At 45.4% G+C, this 16208-nt stretch overlaps 1 protein-coding gene across 1 annotated transcript in view; it reads left to right on the forward strand.

Moving 5' to 3' along the window:
- The window catches only part of AACS (acetoacetyl-CoA synthetase), a 77823-nt gene that overhangs the window by 8622 nt on the left and 52993 nt on the right, over positions 1-16208 (forward strand). Inside the window, exons 3-4 of the mRNA XM_019538944.1 lie at positions 5485-5605; positions 10121-10234. Of these exons, the coding sequence (XP_019394489.1) occupies positions 5485-5605; positions 10121-10234 (235 nt within the window). The remainder of the gene's footprint in view (positions 1-5484; positions 5606-10120; positions 10235-16208) is intronic.

Raw genomic sequence — 16208 nt, forward strand, 5'->3', positions numbered from 1 at the left:
CAGTGCTCCAACTGTGACTTCACCAGTGCTGCATAGAGGGGAAGTATCACCTCCCTGGACCTGTTTGTGATGTACCTGCTAATGCATGATAAAGTGCAGTTAGCTTTATTGATCACTTCATCACATTGACGACTCATGGTCATGTTGGAGTCAACTGTGACTCTGAGATCCCTTTCTGCTGCGGTACTGCTGAGAGGGTCATCCCCCAACATGTAAGTGTGCTAGTGTTTCCTTCTCCCTAGGTGCAGCATTTTGCATTTGTCCTTGTTGAATTGTGTCCTGTTCTGTTCTGTTCTCAGATGTTACTCTACTTCACAGAAAAGCTGAAGTCAGTTCTTATAAGTAGGGGGTAGTCTGTGGGTGATGGCTGTTTTTCAGTCCAGATGTTGCTAGATGATGATACCCCTCCCCAACTTCCTTGTTGCCCCCCCCTTTATGCTATTTCTTTAACTTCATTCCTTTGATTCTTGATTTCTGGGTACTGTTAATTCATTTCCCTGTGATCATCATGCTGTTCATGTTTTTATCCTGTCAGCATATTCTTTTGTTCCAGCAAAGCCATCACGTGCTTGCATACATCTTAATTTGGTTTTTTACTGGTGTCTTAATCTGGGCCGGACTCCTAATTTGGTCTGTCCATCACCTCTGGAAATTCCAGTGGCTCTGCAATTGGGCATTGTCCATTTGGTTCCCTCTTATTGCCCTTCATTAACATATCCAAACGTGTCATTCCTCTAATTTAGTTAGTTAGTGCCATGTTCAGTTAATTTGACCTAGTAATAAGGCCTACATTTCACATGCCTATGTTGATAACACTGAAACATAAGCTGCCTGTGAAAGCAAGCTCAAGGCTAGATACAAAAAAAAAAAAAAAGTTCAAATAATAAGGCTATACAAAAACTTAAGCAGTAGTTAAATAAAGCTAAATATAAAAGAAAAGTTTACAGATACTATAAGTCACTGGTCAAGCTGGTGCAACTAAAGCTAAATGTGGCAAGCTACCCTGACACATCTGCTCATACCAGATTTGGTTAATGACCCACTGGTAGCAGTTGCAGGTTGCTAGCTTCCACGAGCGGCTGCATATGTCCGAAGGGCTACAGAGTTGTCATTAGTCTGGAGTACTCTGGAGTAAGATCCATGGTGATCTTAGGATGGTGTTGGTCACTCTGAAGTTCTGCAGCCTCTTCCACTCACCCTAGATCTATACCACCATCTTCATCCACTAGGCAATGCTTGGCTTGCAAGTCCAGGCACCATCTTGCGCAAGAGCCAAGCTGCTCTCCGAAAAATTCAAGTGCTTAGTGTCGTGATCCTTGCACCTCTTTGTACTCCTGACTCTTGTTTTCCTCTTTAGGCTGCTGCTTCTGGTGCAAAAAACTGCAGCCAGGACTGCTTGGCAGTTGGCTTGCAGAGCTGCAGCCATCCAGTGTGTCCTGTCCAGTGTCTGTATGTGTATGCATGCACATGAGTGCAAGCTGATACTTATTTCTGTCTGTTGGTGTTTCACCATGGAGATCTGTTCTGTCCACAGTGGTCTATTGGGAGTCTGAAAATGGCACTGATTGCCAAAAAATATTGGATCATGGGGTTTTTTTTGAGTTTGAACTGAGCTGGGGCTCTTGTTACATCTCCCATCGTGTACTGCAGGAATGATCCTATAGTGCCTGGCAGCAGTGGAGAACGAGCATGGGATGCCTTTGCATAATATTGAGTAAGCTTCAGAGGAAATTACCCTCCATGTGGAAGCAATAACTCATAATAAAATACAAGCCAGATGTTTGGCTGCTATATGGCTGATTTTACTTAGAGGGACAAAGTTGTGGGAGACGGTCCAGCTTGGAGCAGCACCTTGGTTAGCCCCGTTGTTAACAGGATGGGAGCATGTGTTCACAAAAAGCATGTTTAACCAGATTGCTATCAAGGGAATGGGATGTTGGACTGCTGGAGCCCCATTTCTGGATACTAAACTGAAGGCTGCAGTAGAATTGCCAAAACCTTGTGCCTTGGCAGGAAGCCCTGCCAGAAGGGCTGTGCCTGGGTGTGTTGTTCGTCTTGTATAAACATGACGGGGACAGCTACTGCCCTGAGTCATGCTGTGCCATGAATTCACAGGCCTACAGTGGGGAATGCTGGAGTCTTGCATCCAGGGAACGCTAGGAAAATCGTGCCTCTAGACAAATAGTTTCTCCCTAGTGCATCAGATTGCGCATGGTGTGTCCCTTCAGGGTATGGCCTGTGCTCCATATGGGGCAGAGCGTTGCCTCTTTCAGGAACTTGCAGAGTGTTATTGTGTTTGGTCCTGGCTGTGTACGGTGGAGAAATGATGACTTGTACAACCCTTCTCACCTCACCCAAGCTAGGAACAGTTGGGATCTGTCACTACGTTGGCAGCAGCTTCCGACATGCTGCTTTGGCTCTGTGCTGCTAGCTTTTGTGAAACCAGCTCCTTGCATTGCAAGCTTCTTTAGGGTAGGAACTATTTCTGCTCTGCATCTGTATATCTAGGACAACAGTGTCCTGGTAGGTGACTGCAGCTTTTAAGTAATACCCAGTGCAAATGAATAAGGATGCTACTGGTGTGAGACTTGCATATCACCCCCAGTGCACTCCTTTAGGGGAGTCTGTATATTTGGCAACCCCAACTTGGACATCAATGTTGTAAAGTGTAGCTGCAGAAAAGTCTGCATCTCAAAAGTGACCTCAAGTGTTTCACAGTACAGTCAAGTGTTGGTGCAAGGGAAACATTTAGCTGTTCCTTTGCATCAACCAGTGAGTTGTCTACAGCCTAACATACTGAACTGCAGTTAGTTATAAGTGCACAGAACAGAAAGCCGTGTGAGGCTTCTTTGAACTGTGTCCCTGAATGCATCCTTGGGCAATACAGTGCATCCATGTGAGCTTTGCTGTTCTTAAAAAGGCTTGAGCTGTAACTTCCAAATTTGCCACTGATAACATACGCATGCGGAGCTGTTCTAGTCTTAAAACCACTAATGTGAAAGAGAGAAGTACTATATTTGGGATCTTGTCAAGCTTTTAATAGAAGACAGCTTTGTATTTGACCAAATGAAGTCTGGCATTGCAGTACCTATACAGTCCCTATGGTAGGACTGGAGGGCATCATTTGAACTTTCAAAAAAAGCTGATGTGGTCATAGGAGCATGTTTCCATGTGGCGAATAAGAAATGTGTACCCTGCTGGGCAGCTGAAATCAAAACAGTGTCCTGAATAGTCCCAGTGTATTCGCTTGAAGCGAGTAAGCCTAAGTGACTTTTTTCCCCTATCCCTTTATATAAGGAGAGATTACTAAAATGTTTAACAACAACTGCAAAATGTTATAAAAGTGAAATTTTAATCCATGCTCATCAGTTTGAGGGGGCAAAGGAGGAAAGTGTTTCTTCTGCAACTGTTGGTAATGCATCTGTAACAGGGGGCCGTCTTGGGGCCGATTTCCCTGTGGCCTGCCCACCTGTTTTTGGGCTAACCGCCCGCCTTCTTTCCCGCTACGCCTTGTTGGTAACTAGTTCACTGATGTAATTAAGCGGGAGGCTGCCCATTTTTTGCCCTGATGCCAGGAGGTGCTGTCTGCGGCTCTGTTCCTCCCCTACACTGCAGCCCAAGCCTCACAGGTGGCATCCAGATGTTCTCAACAGTCACTGGCCCCATGCTGGGCCCCAGACTTCTCTGATCAGGACCCCTGTAAGATCCCTCCGTTCTGGAGGCCTACTCTGCCTTCATCCTGGGCAGCATAGCTCCCTGAACTGCTTCCTCTTCTGGGTGTGATCCCCCCGAGACATTTGGGTACTAGCCCTGGCTCACCTCCAGGCCAGTTGGAACCCCAGGCTCTTGGGTGTTCCTCGTGTTGGGTCCCTGGCCCTTTGACCCTTCCAGTCCTGTCCCCAGCATTGACCAGTCAGGGGATGTCCAGACAGGTGTGAGTCTATGGCCCCACTCTCTCTGGGGTTCTACCTTCCAGACCCTACAAAGGGGGGAACCCACCCATTTGTGGGGGCTAGGGGTTGAGGTGCCCTGACCCACCTTTCACCGGGGTGGTAACTGGCCTGGTACACCACTGAGAGCCCCACCAGGCCACCCACTCCCAGCAGGTACAGTTTTAGGTCGTACTCAGAGCCAGGAGCCTCCTGACCATCCCCTACAGCTCCTCCCTTACCTCCAGATGATACCAGCAGCCATGCAGCCAGGCAATGTTTATATGGGCAGCCCTGAATCTAAAATGGCTGCCCTAATCAGGCACCTGCCAACTGCTGTCTCGGGCCCTTAAAAGTGGCAAGCACAAACAGTGCCCTGCCACAGCCTCCTTGTTGCATTTTTCATTCTTTTAGAACACTTCAAGCCCTGGATCGATCTTTTGGTGTGGATTTGCTAAGCCCTCTCCAGGGACTTTTTGCAGATGATGTAAAACTATGGTATATAAGGGTCCTGGTCACATCTGCGGCAGGGGCCTGTAGCAGCAGTGCTCTTGCTGGCTGGTCAGGGCCTTGAACTTGGAGAGAGAGAGAACACAGGAGTCCATTTTGCAAACTTCTCTGCAACTCGCTGCCCCGTTTCCTTAGTTTTTTGGAGTCTAAAACCTGCTCCGTGTGGAGTTGTACCAGTTCGGCTAACTGTTCAGTGTGACACTTACAGCTGGACAACCTGCTGCCACTTTTTTTTTAAATGAGCCCTAAATCTGTTTAATGTTACACTTGTATAGCTTGGAAAAATATGCACACTGTAGCTTGTTCAAATGAGCTCTGTATTGAGCTTCTGTTTTTCCAGTACAGTATCCCTCTCTTCTTACCTACCTTGGGGAAGCAGTCTGCAACCTGCAGATACTATCCATTGTGTCCCCTATATCTTCTGAATAAGTGCTGTTGGAGGAAGGCATCAGATTGTCTCATCCTTTTTCTGCCTCGGCAGTCTAACTGGGCCCACTGGTGGGCTGGGGTGTCAGCAAGGCACCAGGCTGGAATGTGCCTGGGAATGGAAAATGCTGTCATTAATCTGATGAGATTTGTGGTAGATCTTTACCGAAGGGGAAGGGGGAAATTAGGCCAGACAATGTAAGTGTCTGTCTGTCTGTCCTGAGGTGCTTCTTCTTAACTGGAAAATTAGAAGGTGGAGGGGGACCCCTCCAAACCAAATACTTTCTAGAAAGATTTAGAAAGATTATTGTGCTGTTCAGTAAGTTATTTAAATACACAAGGAAGCTTTGCTCACTTCTGAGCATCTTGGAGGTAGGTAGTTTGGATGCAAGACTTCCTGCCATGGAGTTTGTAGAGTTCTGATCTTGCCCCTAGTACTGGCAGTCGGCATGCCACTTGTCTTTCAGCACTGTAGGGTCTGGGCTTTGCCCTCCTGTGGACTGGGAATAATGGTGCTTATCTGCCACTGGGTATGAATTAACCAGCTGATGTCTGCGGTGCACTTTGAAGAGCAAGTGCTGGTGCTGTTTTCTAAGGGTGTCTGGCATCATTCCTGCAGGTGGTGGACCTCTCTAAGGGAATTGCAGACGTCCCAGAGTGGTTTAAGGGTAGTCGGCTGAACTATGCGGAAAACCTCCTGAAGCACAAGGAAAATGACAAAATCGCACTCTATGCAGCAAGTAAGTATGAGCTGTCTCTCGATGATAGATCCCTGTTTTTCACTTAGAATTTAAACCAGCTGTGCCCTGTAGCACAATACAGCCCTATTGATCAGAAGGCACCAGGACACATCAAACGTGATTGGTCAAACATGCCTTTCCACAAAGAAAAGATGAGGAAGGCAGGCTGCTTTGGAAAGTTTGACTCATGCCCTCTACATTGGAGGATGGGGAAGATGTGACCTCTGGTTGCAGGCTGTTGGCTGCAGCAAGCCCTGTGGGGCCTTAAGGTTTGCTGTGCTGAGAACCTAGTACTGCTTTTTGTAATTTTAATTATTTTCATATTGCTCAGATTTATTTAACATAAGGCCACTTGATAGAGTTTGCCTCTTGGTGGCTTTGGTACGTACTATTGGACCGAGGGTCTCCATGTAAGAGAGTGGATATAGTATAGTTTTATTTGAGCTTGAAACTGAATCTGAGCAGAGAAGCTTGGGTCTAAAGGAGAGGCAAGCGATACAAAATGGACAGCGTACCCAATACTCGCAGGATCCTGGGGAGGTCAGGTAGACTGGCGATTTACCTTTCCACCATTCTGTTCTTTCCCAATGGCATCTTGTTGGGAGCTTCTTTCTGAGGCTGTTATTTGAATGCTTGTTTGATTGTACACATCTCAAGAGCATCCCACTTTGTTTAACTTTTTATCCCCCGCCATTCATTTTGACACTGCCATTTATCATAGGTTCAAATTTAACTTCCAGTGTAAGCTCATTAACAAATTCAATACTACTGTTGTTATAACAGTACTTGTGGCTTACACTCGTGACTGGTGGTAATGCACACTTCCTTAAAAAAACAAACAAGTCCATGTTCTCTGTCTGCAGCTACTGCTTTAGCTTCTTCAGTCTTTATCAAAAACTGTGATGGAAGTTCACAAGTTGGCCCTCTATTAGGTTTAAAGCCTACTCCCATTGGGGTTGGGCTGTAGTTTTGATGAGCACCTTCTAGCACTTGCACTATTTAGTCCACATTAGTTATCAGTCCTTTAAGTGAATGGTTATCCAGCATGATTGACTTTCTAGAATAAATGCTTTACATAACGATTTCCTGATACCTCCTCATTCTCCATCCCCCTAGTCTGTTTCTGTAATAGCGGGTAATTTATTGTGGGTGCCTGAATACCTCTTTTTGGGCTTTGCAGGAAGGCAAAAAGATTGCTTGTGCGCATGAACATCAAAGTCTACTTCTATCCTATTGTACTGGGAAGGTCTTAAGTCCAGGAGAATAAAGGTGGTAGGGTTTCCTGCATTATCCTTTTTTGCCTTCTTCCTATAGCAGGGGCTTGATTCAAACTCTGTAAATGCTTGCAGACTGCTTTACACCAAATCCCTTGTCTTCATGAAAAGTCATTATGAACTGTGAACTATGAACACCCAGGTTTTTGGGCTTGTGCACTCATCTCTGAGATCACCTTTTTCAGACCTGTCCAAATAACTCTTCATTGCTTACATTGCTGAATGGCTCTTCGTTGCAATGGAGGTTAGCTGTACCCCAGATCTTGTTTCTTACATTTTTTTTTTTTTAAACGTATCCTTTTAATTGTATTCACAATCTGCATCCAGTCAAGAATGCATGGCAAAGTTGAACCTAAATCAGTTGCCTGAAGAAGTGACTGGTAAAGTCTCACAGAGGTATGTAATGAAAATCTAGCTTCAGTCTTGAAGGACTGCCTCATTACTTGAAATATCTAGGGCCATTGGATGCTTTTTTGTCTATTACTATTTAAAAGGAAAAAAAGAGATGCAGACTTGCTTTTAAACTAGCCCTCTGCAGTGGCTGCCAGTGAAATGCAAACCAGAGAAACTAACCCTAAACAAATGTAAAACTAACTTTAATTATCTTTTGTTTTTTTTTTCCTGCTCCCCTTAAATTGTGGGTGGCTTCAAGCCATACCTCACAGGAAGCTGGGGCCTTAGACAGCAGGATTGATGGCTCTGGGGTACCCTGCTTTTTTTATTTCCTTCTTACAGTGTCCCAAGAGGAATGCAACAAATTGTATGGCATGACCAGAAAAAAAGATGGAGTTTTAAAATATTTTCAGTCCTAGTAACAGAAGGATTTTTTTGGTGACTTAGATGAGTGAGTTAGCTAACATACAATTTACTAGTAACTTTTTAGATCCTAACCTCCTTGGTTATTGCACTATTAAATGTGCCAGTCTCATTGCATCTTGTCAGATTACTTCATGGATGTTATCAGCCAAAGAAGGGAAATATTCCACCATCAGCCAGGAAACATATTTGTAATGCCTAGTTATACGTTTGGAACAATCACTACTGGTATTTTCAGCTTGGCAGGTGCACGAGCACATTGTGCCTCAATACTTTTGCCACCACTATAGAGTTGCAGCAGCAACTTTTTTTCCCAGCCTTTTGCTGCAGTTGTTTTTTTACTTCTCTCTGCTAGGTTAGAACAGAGCTCGGAGAGGCTGTGCAGGGCTCCAGGATGGGGGAGAGTTGTGGGTGCCTGAGAACGGTGTCAGGGAACGTAGTTTAGTCCTTTCACTTGCCACATGTTACGCTTCTTCCCACAGCTTCTGATCTGTATTGCTGCAATGCTAGAGCAGGGCTTTCCAACTCCAAAGTGGCTGGGGCTGTACACCATGGGAACAGCATAAATGGGGACCATGGCCACCCCAGATTGCATGCCCCACGTGCGTGCGGGAGGTTGCTCTCTCCTGATACATTGCAGGGGTGGACGGGTGGGTGTTCCCCTGCATATCACCCTGCCTCACCTGCATCTCCCCGTGGGCTTCTCTGTGGCACCTCACCACATGGATGCTTTGGGCTGCCGGCTCCTCTGACTGCAGGCCGTGCTGTGAAGTTCCTTGCTGCCCCGTGCTGTGGGGCAGGGGCATGCAGCAGAAGCCAGGGGAGGAAAGGGTAGCCCCAAGACCCAGGCTGCTACAGTAGGGGCAGTGGGAGCCTGGGGGCCACGTGCAGCCCATGGGCCCCCAGTTGAATGGTCCTATGCTAGAGCATGCTTTAAAAACAGAATGATAAGAACTGCCCCTACCCTGGAGAGTTTACGAACTTAAAATGGCTTTTTGGCTTTTGTTTAATTTCACACTGACTCTCAGCGTTTGAGAGTCTGCCTTCTCCATATGGCCCCAAACTTATATGAGGGCAAGGCTATCGAAGATGAAGAACAAAACTTGTGTTGGCCCTAACCTGGCAGGGTACAACACCCTTTCTCTGCTGGGATAGTTGTGCTGAATCCATGGCAAGCTTTGCATATTAGCTGCTGCCTCTGTGGGGTAAATGCAGTGGTGTGGGAGATCCTTGTCCTTGGAGGTGGAGCAGGTGTGTCCATTCCTGGGACACCAGCTGTGAGGGAGAAGGAGCTCAAACAATACAGAGTTTGCATCTCCACATTTCTTTTATTTGCTTCTATTTTATTTAGCCAATGATTTATAAAAGGCTTATGTAACTTCTGGCACTGCATGAAAAACCCCTCAAATTGCCCTGTAGTTCTCCTCCAGCATGAAGCTGGCCTAGCTTAGTATATTTGTTTTGGAGACAGGCTAACAGGAAATTTCTGTGCTCTTCTGCAGCCCTAGAATACCACAAATCAGAGCATTTTAAGTCTTCACTGAGACTTCATTAACAGTCTTACAAGTGTGTCCAGTCACCAGTGATCTGCCCTAATTAATGACCTGCTTTAAATGCTTGACTTCCCCATAGATCTAATTAGAAATTGTTTCCTAGAAGAATAAAAGCATAAATAGGCATATAGTCCACCTCCTAGCATTTACAAGTGATTTTTATTTTATTTTATTTTATTTTTTTTGGCTCTGTGTTGGCTCTTTACAGATGCACATACATTTAGGACAATTTTACACGTGCTAAATGTAAAAGTGGGGGAGGGGGTGCTTTAATTGAAGTGGCTCCAAGAGCTGCTCTCATTAAAGCGCCCGGAGCGTCTTGTGCATCGGCGTCCCTGTGCCATTTTGAAGAGTGGCTCCACATGCTCGTTGAACGATCTTTAATTAAAGTTCCCCTGCCACCATTCTGAACTGCGGGGATACTGATGGACGAGATGTGGAGGCTGGCTGGAGCGCTGTAATAGCCATGGTCCAGCAGACTCAGTTAATCGAGTCTGCTCCGACACGCTGTAATTACAGTGCATTGGAGCAGTCTCTTGGCTCGTGTACAGTCAATAACGACTTAAGTATTACCATTTAACATTCCTCATGACCAGCTGAGGGAATCTTCATGATTTAATACTGTATTTTTTTTAAATTAAAAAAGACAAGCTTTTACACAGGATGGTGGGTGGTTTTTGGTTCTGTTTATGCTTATGCTTATTTATTAGTTTGGGGTTTTTTGCTTTGCTTTTGAAGTGCCAGGAACATTATTTGTTGCAATACTTCCTCTTTTCTCTTTCTTCCAGGGTTGCAACTTTGCAGTAGACTACCTTTTTGATAGCCATGTGCCATTTCTCATTGGTTGTTGTTTGTAAATCTTGTTTCTTCAGAGGAAGGGAAAGAAGAAATCTTGAAAGTTACTTTTGAAGAACTAAGACAAGACGTGGCGCTGTATGCTGCAGCCATGAGGAAGATGGGAGTGAAGACTGGAGACAGAGTTGTTGGTGAGTAAGCTTTTGTTGAAGGGAGCGGATGCTCCCTTGAAATGATTAGGTGATTCGTGTGGGGCTATAGAAACACAAATGTTGGGAGACCCCATTTCATAGAAACACTCTGAAGACCAGACACTTTTGTGAGTGCATTTATATTTGTATGAAATGTGCTTCTGAAGGGAGGGAAGCTGAGTTGGCTTGAAGCTTTCCGTCTCCAAGGGCTGAAGAAAACGCTTTATAACTTTGCTGAGATCCTTTAATATGCCCTCTGTGGAAGTCAGAAGTGACCAAGGTGCGCCTGTCAACACTGAGCTAACTTTGCTCCAGTTAGTAACCCAGAATTTTTCTCTTACCTGGAGTTTCTTAAATCTTTTCTTTGCTCATGAATTAATTGCAACATCTGAAGTCCAGCAAAGTATAGGCACATGTCATGCAAACTAGTCCCAGTTGGCTCTGTCAGTGCATCTGTTGCTAATTTGCAATACCTCTGACATTTCACTTGACTGAAGATCGTTGAGTGACCTAGTTACCCAGGTCCTTCCTTCTGCCCTTCTTGTGGATGGGTACAACATTGGCCCTCTTCCAGTCCTCAGGGACTTCTCCAGAGAGCCACGAGTTGTGGAAGAGTTTTGCCAGGGTTTACCAGTGACTTCACCCAGCTCCTTCAGCACTCTCGGATGAAGATCATCTGTCCCACTCACTTGTACATGTCTAACTTTAAATTGGTCATACACCAATTCAATAGCAATAGTAGGAAGGCAATTATTCCTACCGTGCTCATCCTGTACTCTTTCTGGCATCGTTTTCCCCTTGGTCTGGTGAAAGACCAAGGCGAAGTAGTCATTCAGGAGTTCAGCTTTCTGCTGGGTGCCAGTAACCAGCTCTCCTGAATTGAGCAATGGCCCCACACTCCCATTTGTTTTCCTCCTGTTCCCTATGTACCTAAAGCAGGATTTCTTGTTGTTCTTGATTTCTGTTGCTAATCTAAGTTCGGTTGCCGCTTTCACCTTTCTTATCTGTTCACTGCAAATGCAGGCTGTCTTTGCGTAGTCCTCTTTGGGGCCTGCCCTGAGCTTCTGTTGTTTGTAAGCCTCTTTCTTGAGAGGACCATGATTTCCCTGTTTAGCCAAGAGGGCTTCCCAGCTCTTCTGTTATCTTTTTCTCTGCCTGGGAGTGGACTTCCTTTGTGCTTCCTTACTTGTTGATTGAAAAATTTGTTTCCCAAAGGACTTGTGCTCTAAAAGCTGTTTGCAGACATGGGGTGGGGAGTGGCTTTACTTTAAACTCTGCATGCTTTTGTGCTAAGCCCAGCAGATGCCTAGAAGAAGCATCACATTAGTTAGAGTTGGCTTTCCCAATGCCTGTATAGATCAGATCCGTTAGTGGGGCTTTTTGGCACTTTTTCCTAATAGCTGATTCAATCAGCTGTTAGAGAAAAGTGCTGAAAAGCTCTGGTGAAGTGCCCAATCTATACAGATGCTGTAGAGTTGGGTTGAAGTAATGTGTGGCTGCTTCCAGTAAAATGTGTGTGTGTGTGGGGGGGGGGTTGTTTGTTTGGTTTGGGTTTTTTTTTCCACATCTGTCAGCACCTATACAGCTCAGCCAGCAGGACTTTCAACTAATTTAAGTTGGCCTCTGCTCAGTGAAAAGAGCACTTGTATAACAAGGCAGTACCAAATCCATTCTTTGGTGAAATATCCATCTAACTTGGTGAGGCTTTGGCTCAGTTTTTGCCCTGCCACTGCCAGGCTTGGTGCTGACAAGTGGCTCAGGAAGACGGTGCCTAGTTTATATGTGAAACAGGCCTTGAGTGAGAGCAGGGGATGGAAAGCGTAATGCAAGAAGGTTGTTGTGATTCTGGTACTTAGATCTGTAGTGTCCTTGCCTTGCTGCTCGTTTGGTGCATGGCCTGTTTAATGTAGGTCACGCATGCATTAAGTTCAGACTGCTGCCCTGCCTGCACTGATTAGCTGCCTTGGCAAATGGAGTCAAGTCAGTACAAGTAACTGGAAACCAGAGCATTTTGAAAGCAGCACAAGTCCTGTAACAGCCCAGCCCGCTTCTGTAATGCTGTCTGTAAACACTGCTCTTAATTAGGGCATGCATGAAGCAAATTTGCACTGATTTTGAGCACTGATAATTCTGCAATGAAATTTAACCTTTATATGCACAGGGGAAAGTCTAGAGTTAGTAATCTAAAATGCAGCAGCTGTTGCTCAGTGCTGTATAAAGGCAAGGGGTTCATTGTAACAGAGATCTTTGGAAAGAGGTGTTACAACATTCCCCCAAGTGGTGTTCTCTGGAGCTTTACCTGCAGCTTGCACAACTATTAACCCACCTCTTGAGGCTTTCCCATGGCTGGGTGTGAGGTGTGCTGCAGACTGAGTGCTAAAAGGGGGGTTATAGCTCATGTATTTGCTACCAGGTAAGGCTGTTTGCTAGTCTCTTGATGCTTCCCTTGGCACTTCACTGATCGGAGAGTCAGTGGTTCCAGAAGAGAAACCAGTGGAGGCCCCTGAATACATTATTGGCTGTGAAGCTTTTCAGTAGGGATACAGAGGGGTTACTACACAGTTCCAGCCCCCAAGCTTGAGAATTGCCCAGGGGTGGTTTTTGCGTCAGCTCCGTGTTTTCTTGGGAATGGATAACTCCTCTATCCACACTACCACTTCTTAATAACTCAGACAAAGCCCATTCCATGGAGTTCATTAATTGAGTAGTGAATTAACAAATTCAGAGCAGTGAATTCAAACTGATTGCATTTAAACCATGGGAAGAAATAATTGCTCATTAGTCTGCTAACACACAGATTAAATTTGCTAAATCCAGACCTTTTCTGGTCTGAAGTGAACACATTCATCTGGATAAAAGCATATAGTTTGCCTGAGGTTTTGCTAGACTGGTCTATATGAGAGGGGCTCTAGATTCAGGGTGGGGGGGGATGGGAGTAGGGGCAGAAAATCCTATGCTTGTCTTGGTACTTGTGTGTGCAGGGTTTTTTGTTCTTGCTTTTTTTGCCTGGGGGGACGGGACACGGGTCCCAGAGTGACACTGCAAGATTCCTCCCACATTGAGAATTCACTGAGGTCTGTGTTGTAGTTGAAAGGTAATTTGGGCCCAGCTTGCCACTTCTCTTAACTTCTGTGATGAGAGAGTTTTCCTGGCTGACTTGCGAATCTTAGGGCTGACAAAGCAAGAGCAACTGAGTCAGAGACCATCTCTTTCTTGGTTTTAACTTGGAAAAACTTCATTAATACTTTAAATAAAGAAACATTAATGCCTTCTGGGTGCTGAGGTAGGATTACTAAGCCCTGAAAGCATGTATGAAATAACTTTTCTTCTTTTCACTTTAGGGCCTGATTCAGCTTCTTTTAAAATTCACGAGAAAACTCATTGCTTGTGGCAGGTGCAGAGTTAGGTTTTTATTAAATGTTTACTAATACCAGCTCCTAAGAGGCAGGATCTTAAGGGTCTGCTAGGGAAATGTTGGGTCCTGGTATTAACAGTGTGATCAATATTTAGTACCAATAACTTATAAAATTAATTAAGCTGTGCTCAGAGGAACAAGTCGGTGGATATATTTATTGCTTACATCAGGGGTTTTCAACTGGGGGTACTTGGGATGGCCTCAGGGGGTACTTGGTGGTGGGTGCCGCTGCCGACACTTCTGCCACTGCCGTGCTACCAGCACACTTACTGATCGGCTGCAGGGGCCCCCCTTGCCAGTTGGCTGCTGGGGAGCCCCCTCCAGTTTGTCTGGCTGCTGGACTCCTGCCTTCTCGACTGGCCGCTGAGGGTACGCTGACTCAAAAAGGTTGAAAACCCCTGGCTTTGTATGCTAACATCCAGTATTCTTTCAGTGCTTCGTTTTTGCTTTGCTGCTTTTTTTTAAGGTGATGTCAAGAGACAAACCTCCCAGAGCTCATCAGTTCCCGAGTCCTGCTGATGCTCCATCCTAACTAATCCTAATGTTACTCTTTAATTCCTATGTGTAGAGGAACAAGTAACTGCAAGCCCCAAGGTCTTAGCCATGCTGGTTTAACATGGGGAAAAAAACCTCTTCCTGGCTTTAGAGGGGGGCTTGGAAGTTGGCAGTTGGTATTGCTTGCCACGGTAATCATGGCTTTACTGTAAAAACCAACAGAATAGTACTTAAATTATAGGGTGCGATGCTTGTGGTTCTGTGAAAAAGCCAGAATATTTCATTTCCAAGCATTGTACTTGATGCATTTATATGAGCTATTAGTGTGTGTTTGATTTACCAGAAAGGATTCATCCTTCACATATTTTGTACTTTTCTCTTCCTAAAAAATACAATGCCTTTGTAATAGCTTTTCCAATTACTTTGTAGACTTCCTATCAATTTATAAGTGTGTATGCAAAACAAATGCAAAGACAACATTTTTCAGTTGTACAGGCTACATTTTGAATGTTAAATTGTAGGCACTAATATTCCTATTAAACCTTATGAAAACACTAATAAAGCTTTATCTGAAGAAGAGAGATGTTAAGAAAACCAGTGCACTACAGAATGTAATGTAGATGGAAAGCTATCAGGGAAGCATGGCTGGGCTTTAAGTTTTCATAGTGTAGAAATTCAGTCTTGACCCCTCACTTGTTTAGTACATTGTTGGCATTTGCAAAATGCTGTCTGCCTGAGACCCCATGTGTCAGTGCAAATCTGCCCCACTTCCACCTAGCTAAAGCATACACTTGTGAGTCCTTATTAGTTCCCCATTTCAGTGGAAGTGCATACGTTCACGCTTCGTGAGGATCCTAACCATGTCAGCGCTGGGTGGACCTCAGCCTGATGTCGTTTAATACAGAGACATGTAAAGCGCTCCGTCTGGGGAGAAATAATCCACAACACACTTACAGGCTTGGCAGTGCTATGCTTGCCACCACCACAACTGAACGAGACCTGGGTGTCATGATTGACAACACAATGAACACAAGCCACCAATGCGATGCCGTAGCTGGCAGAGCTAATCAAACACTGGCATGCATCTACCGAGGCATCTTGAGCAAGGCTAAGGACGTCGTCATCCTCCCGTTCTGCTCGGCCTTGGTGAGACCGCAGCTGGAGCACTGCATCCAGTTCTGGGCACCACACTTCAGGAAGGATGTGGAGAAGCTTAAGAGAGTCCAAAGGAGGGCCACGCGCATGATTAGAGGCCTAGGGACCAGGTCATATGAGGAGGGGCTGAAAGACATGGGACTGTTCAGCCCAGAGAAGAGAAGACTCAGAGGGGACTTGGTGGCAGCCTGTAAGTATATCGAGGCATACATCAGGACTTGGGGGAGCATCTGCTCACTGAGGCCCCCCAGGGGAGGTCACGAACTAATGGGCACAAACTGATTGAATATTGCTTCATGCTAGATATAAGGAAAAACTTCTTTGCAAGTCGAGTGCTGGGGGTTTGGAACAGGCTCCCTCCAGAGGTGGTCCATCTTGCTGGGGTCATCTGATCTCCAGTCTTTCCTGCCCAAGTTCAGGGGGCTGGATTTGCTGATCTTTAAGGTCCCTTTCAGCCCCTAACAACAATGAAACTATCAGTCACTGTGCACTTGCTCATATGTTACTAGAATCCTGTTGTTGGGGTAGACCGTCTTTTGTCTCTGAGAAATATGGCCATCCCACATCTTCATGGGGAAGCCACTCGGAGAGGGAAGAAGATCCTGGGTTTTGAGTGGGGAAGGCTGCTATTTGTGGTATCTCCCTTGATTATGATTTTGCAGGCCAGGTCCTCCAGAATCTACCAACCTATCTTATACACAGCAACAGCAAGTGGAAAGTTTGGCTGGGGAAAAGGGTTTTTCACGCTAATAGGGAGGGAAAGACTGCAGCAAGACCTGGATAGGTTACAGGGGTGGGCTAACAAAAACAGGATGCGTTTCAACACTTGCAAGTGCAGGGTGCTGAACTTGGGCAGCAGTAACCAGCAGCACACTTATAAGATGGGAAACTCCCTTCTTGAGAGCACGG

The sequence above is a fragment of the Crocodylus porosus genome, unplaced genomic scaffold, assembly GCF_001723895.1.
Source record: "Crocodylus porosus isolate Cpor-Errol unplaced genomic scaffold, CroPor_comp1, whole genome shotgun sequence".
Taxonomy (NCBI): Eukaryota; Metazoa; Chordata; order Crocodylia; family Crocodylidae; genus Crocodylus; species Crocodylus porosus.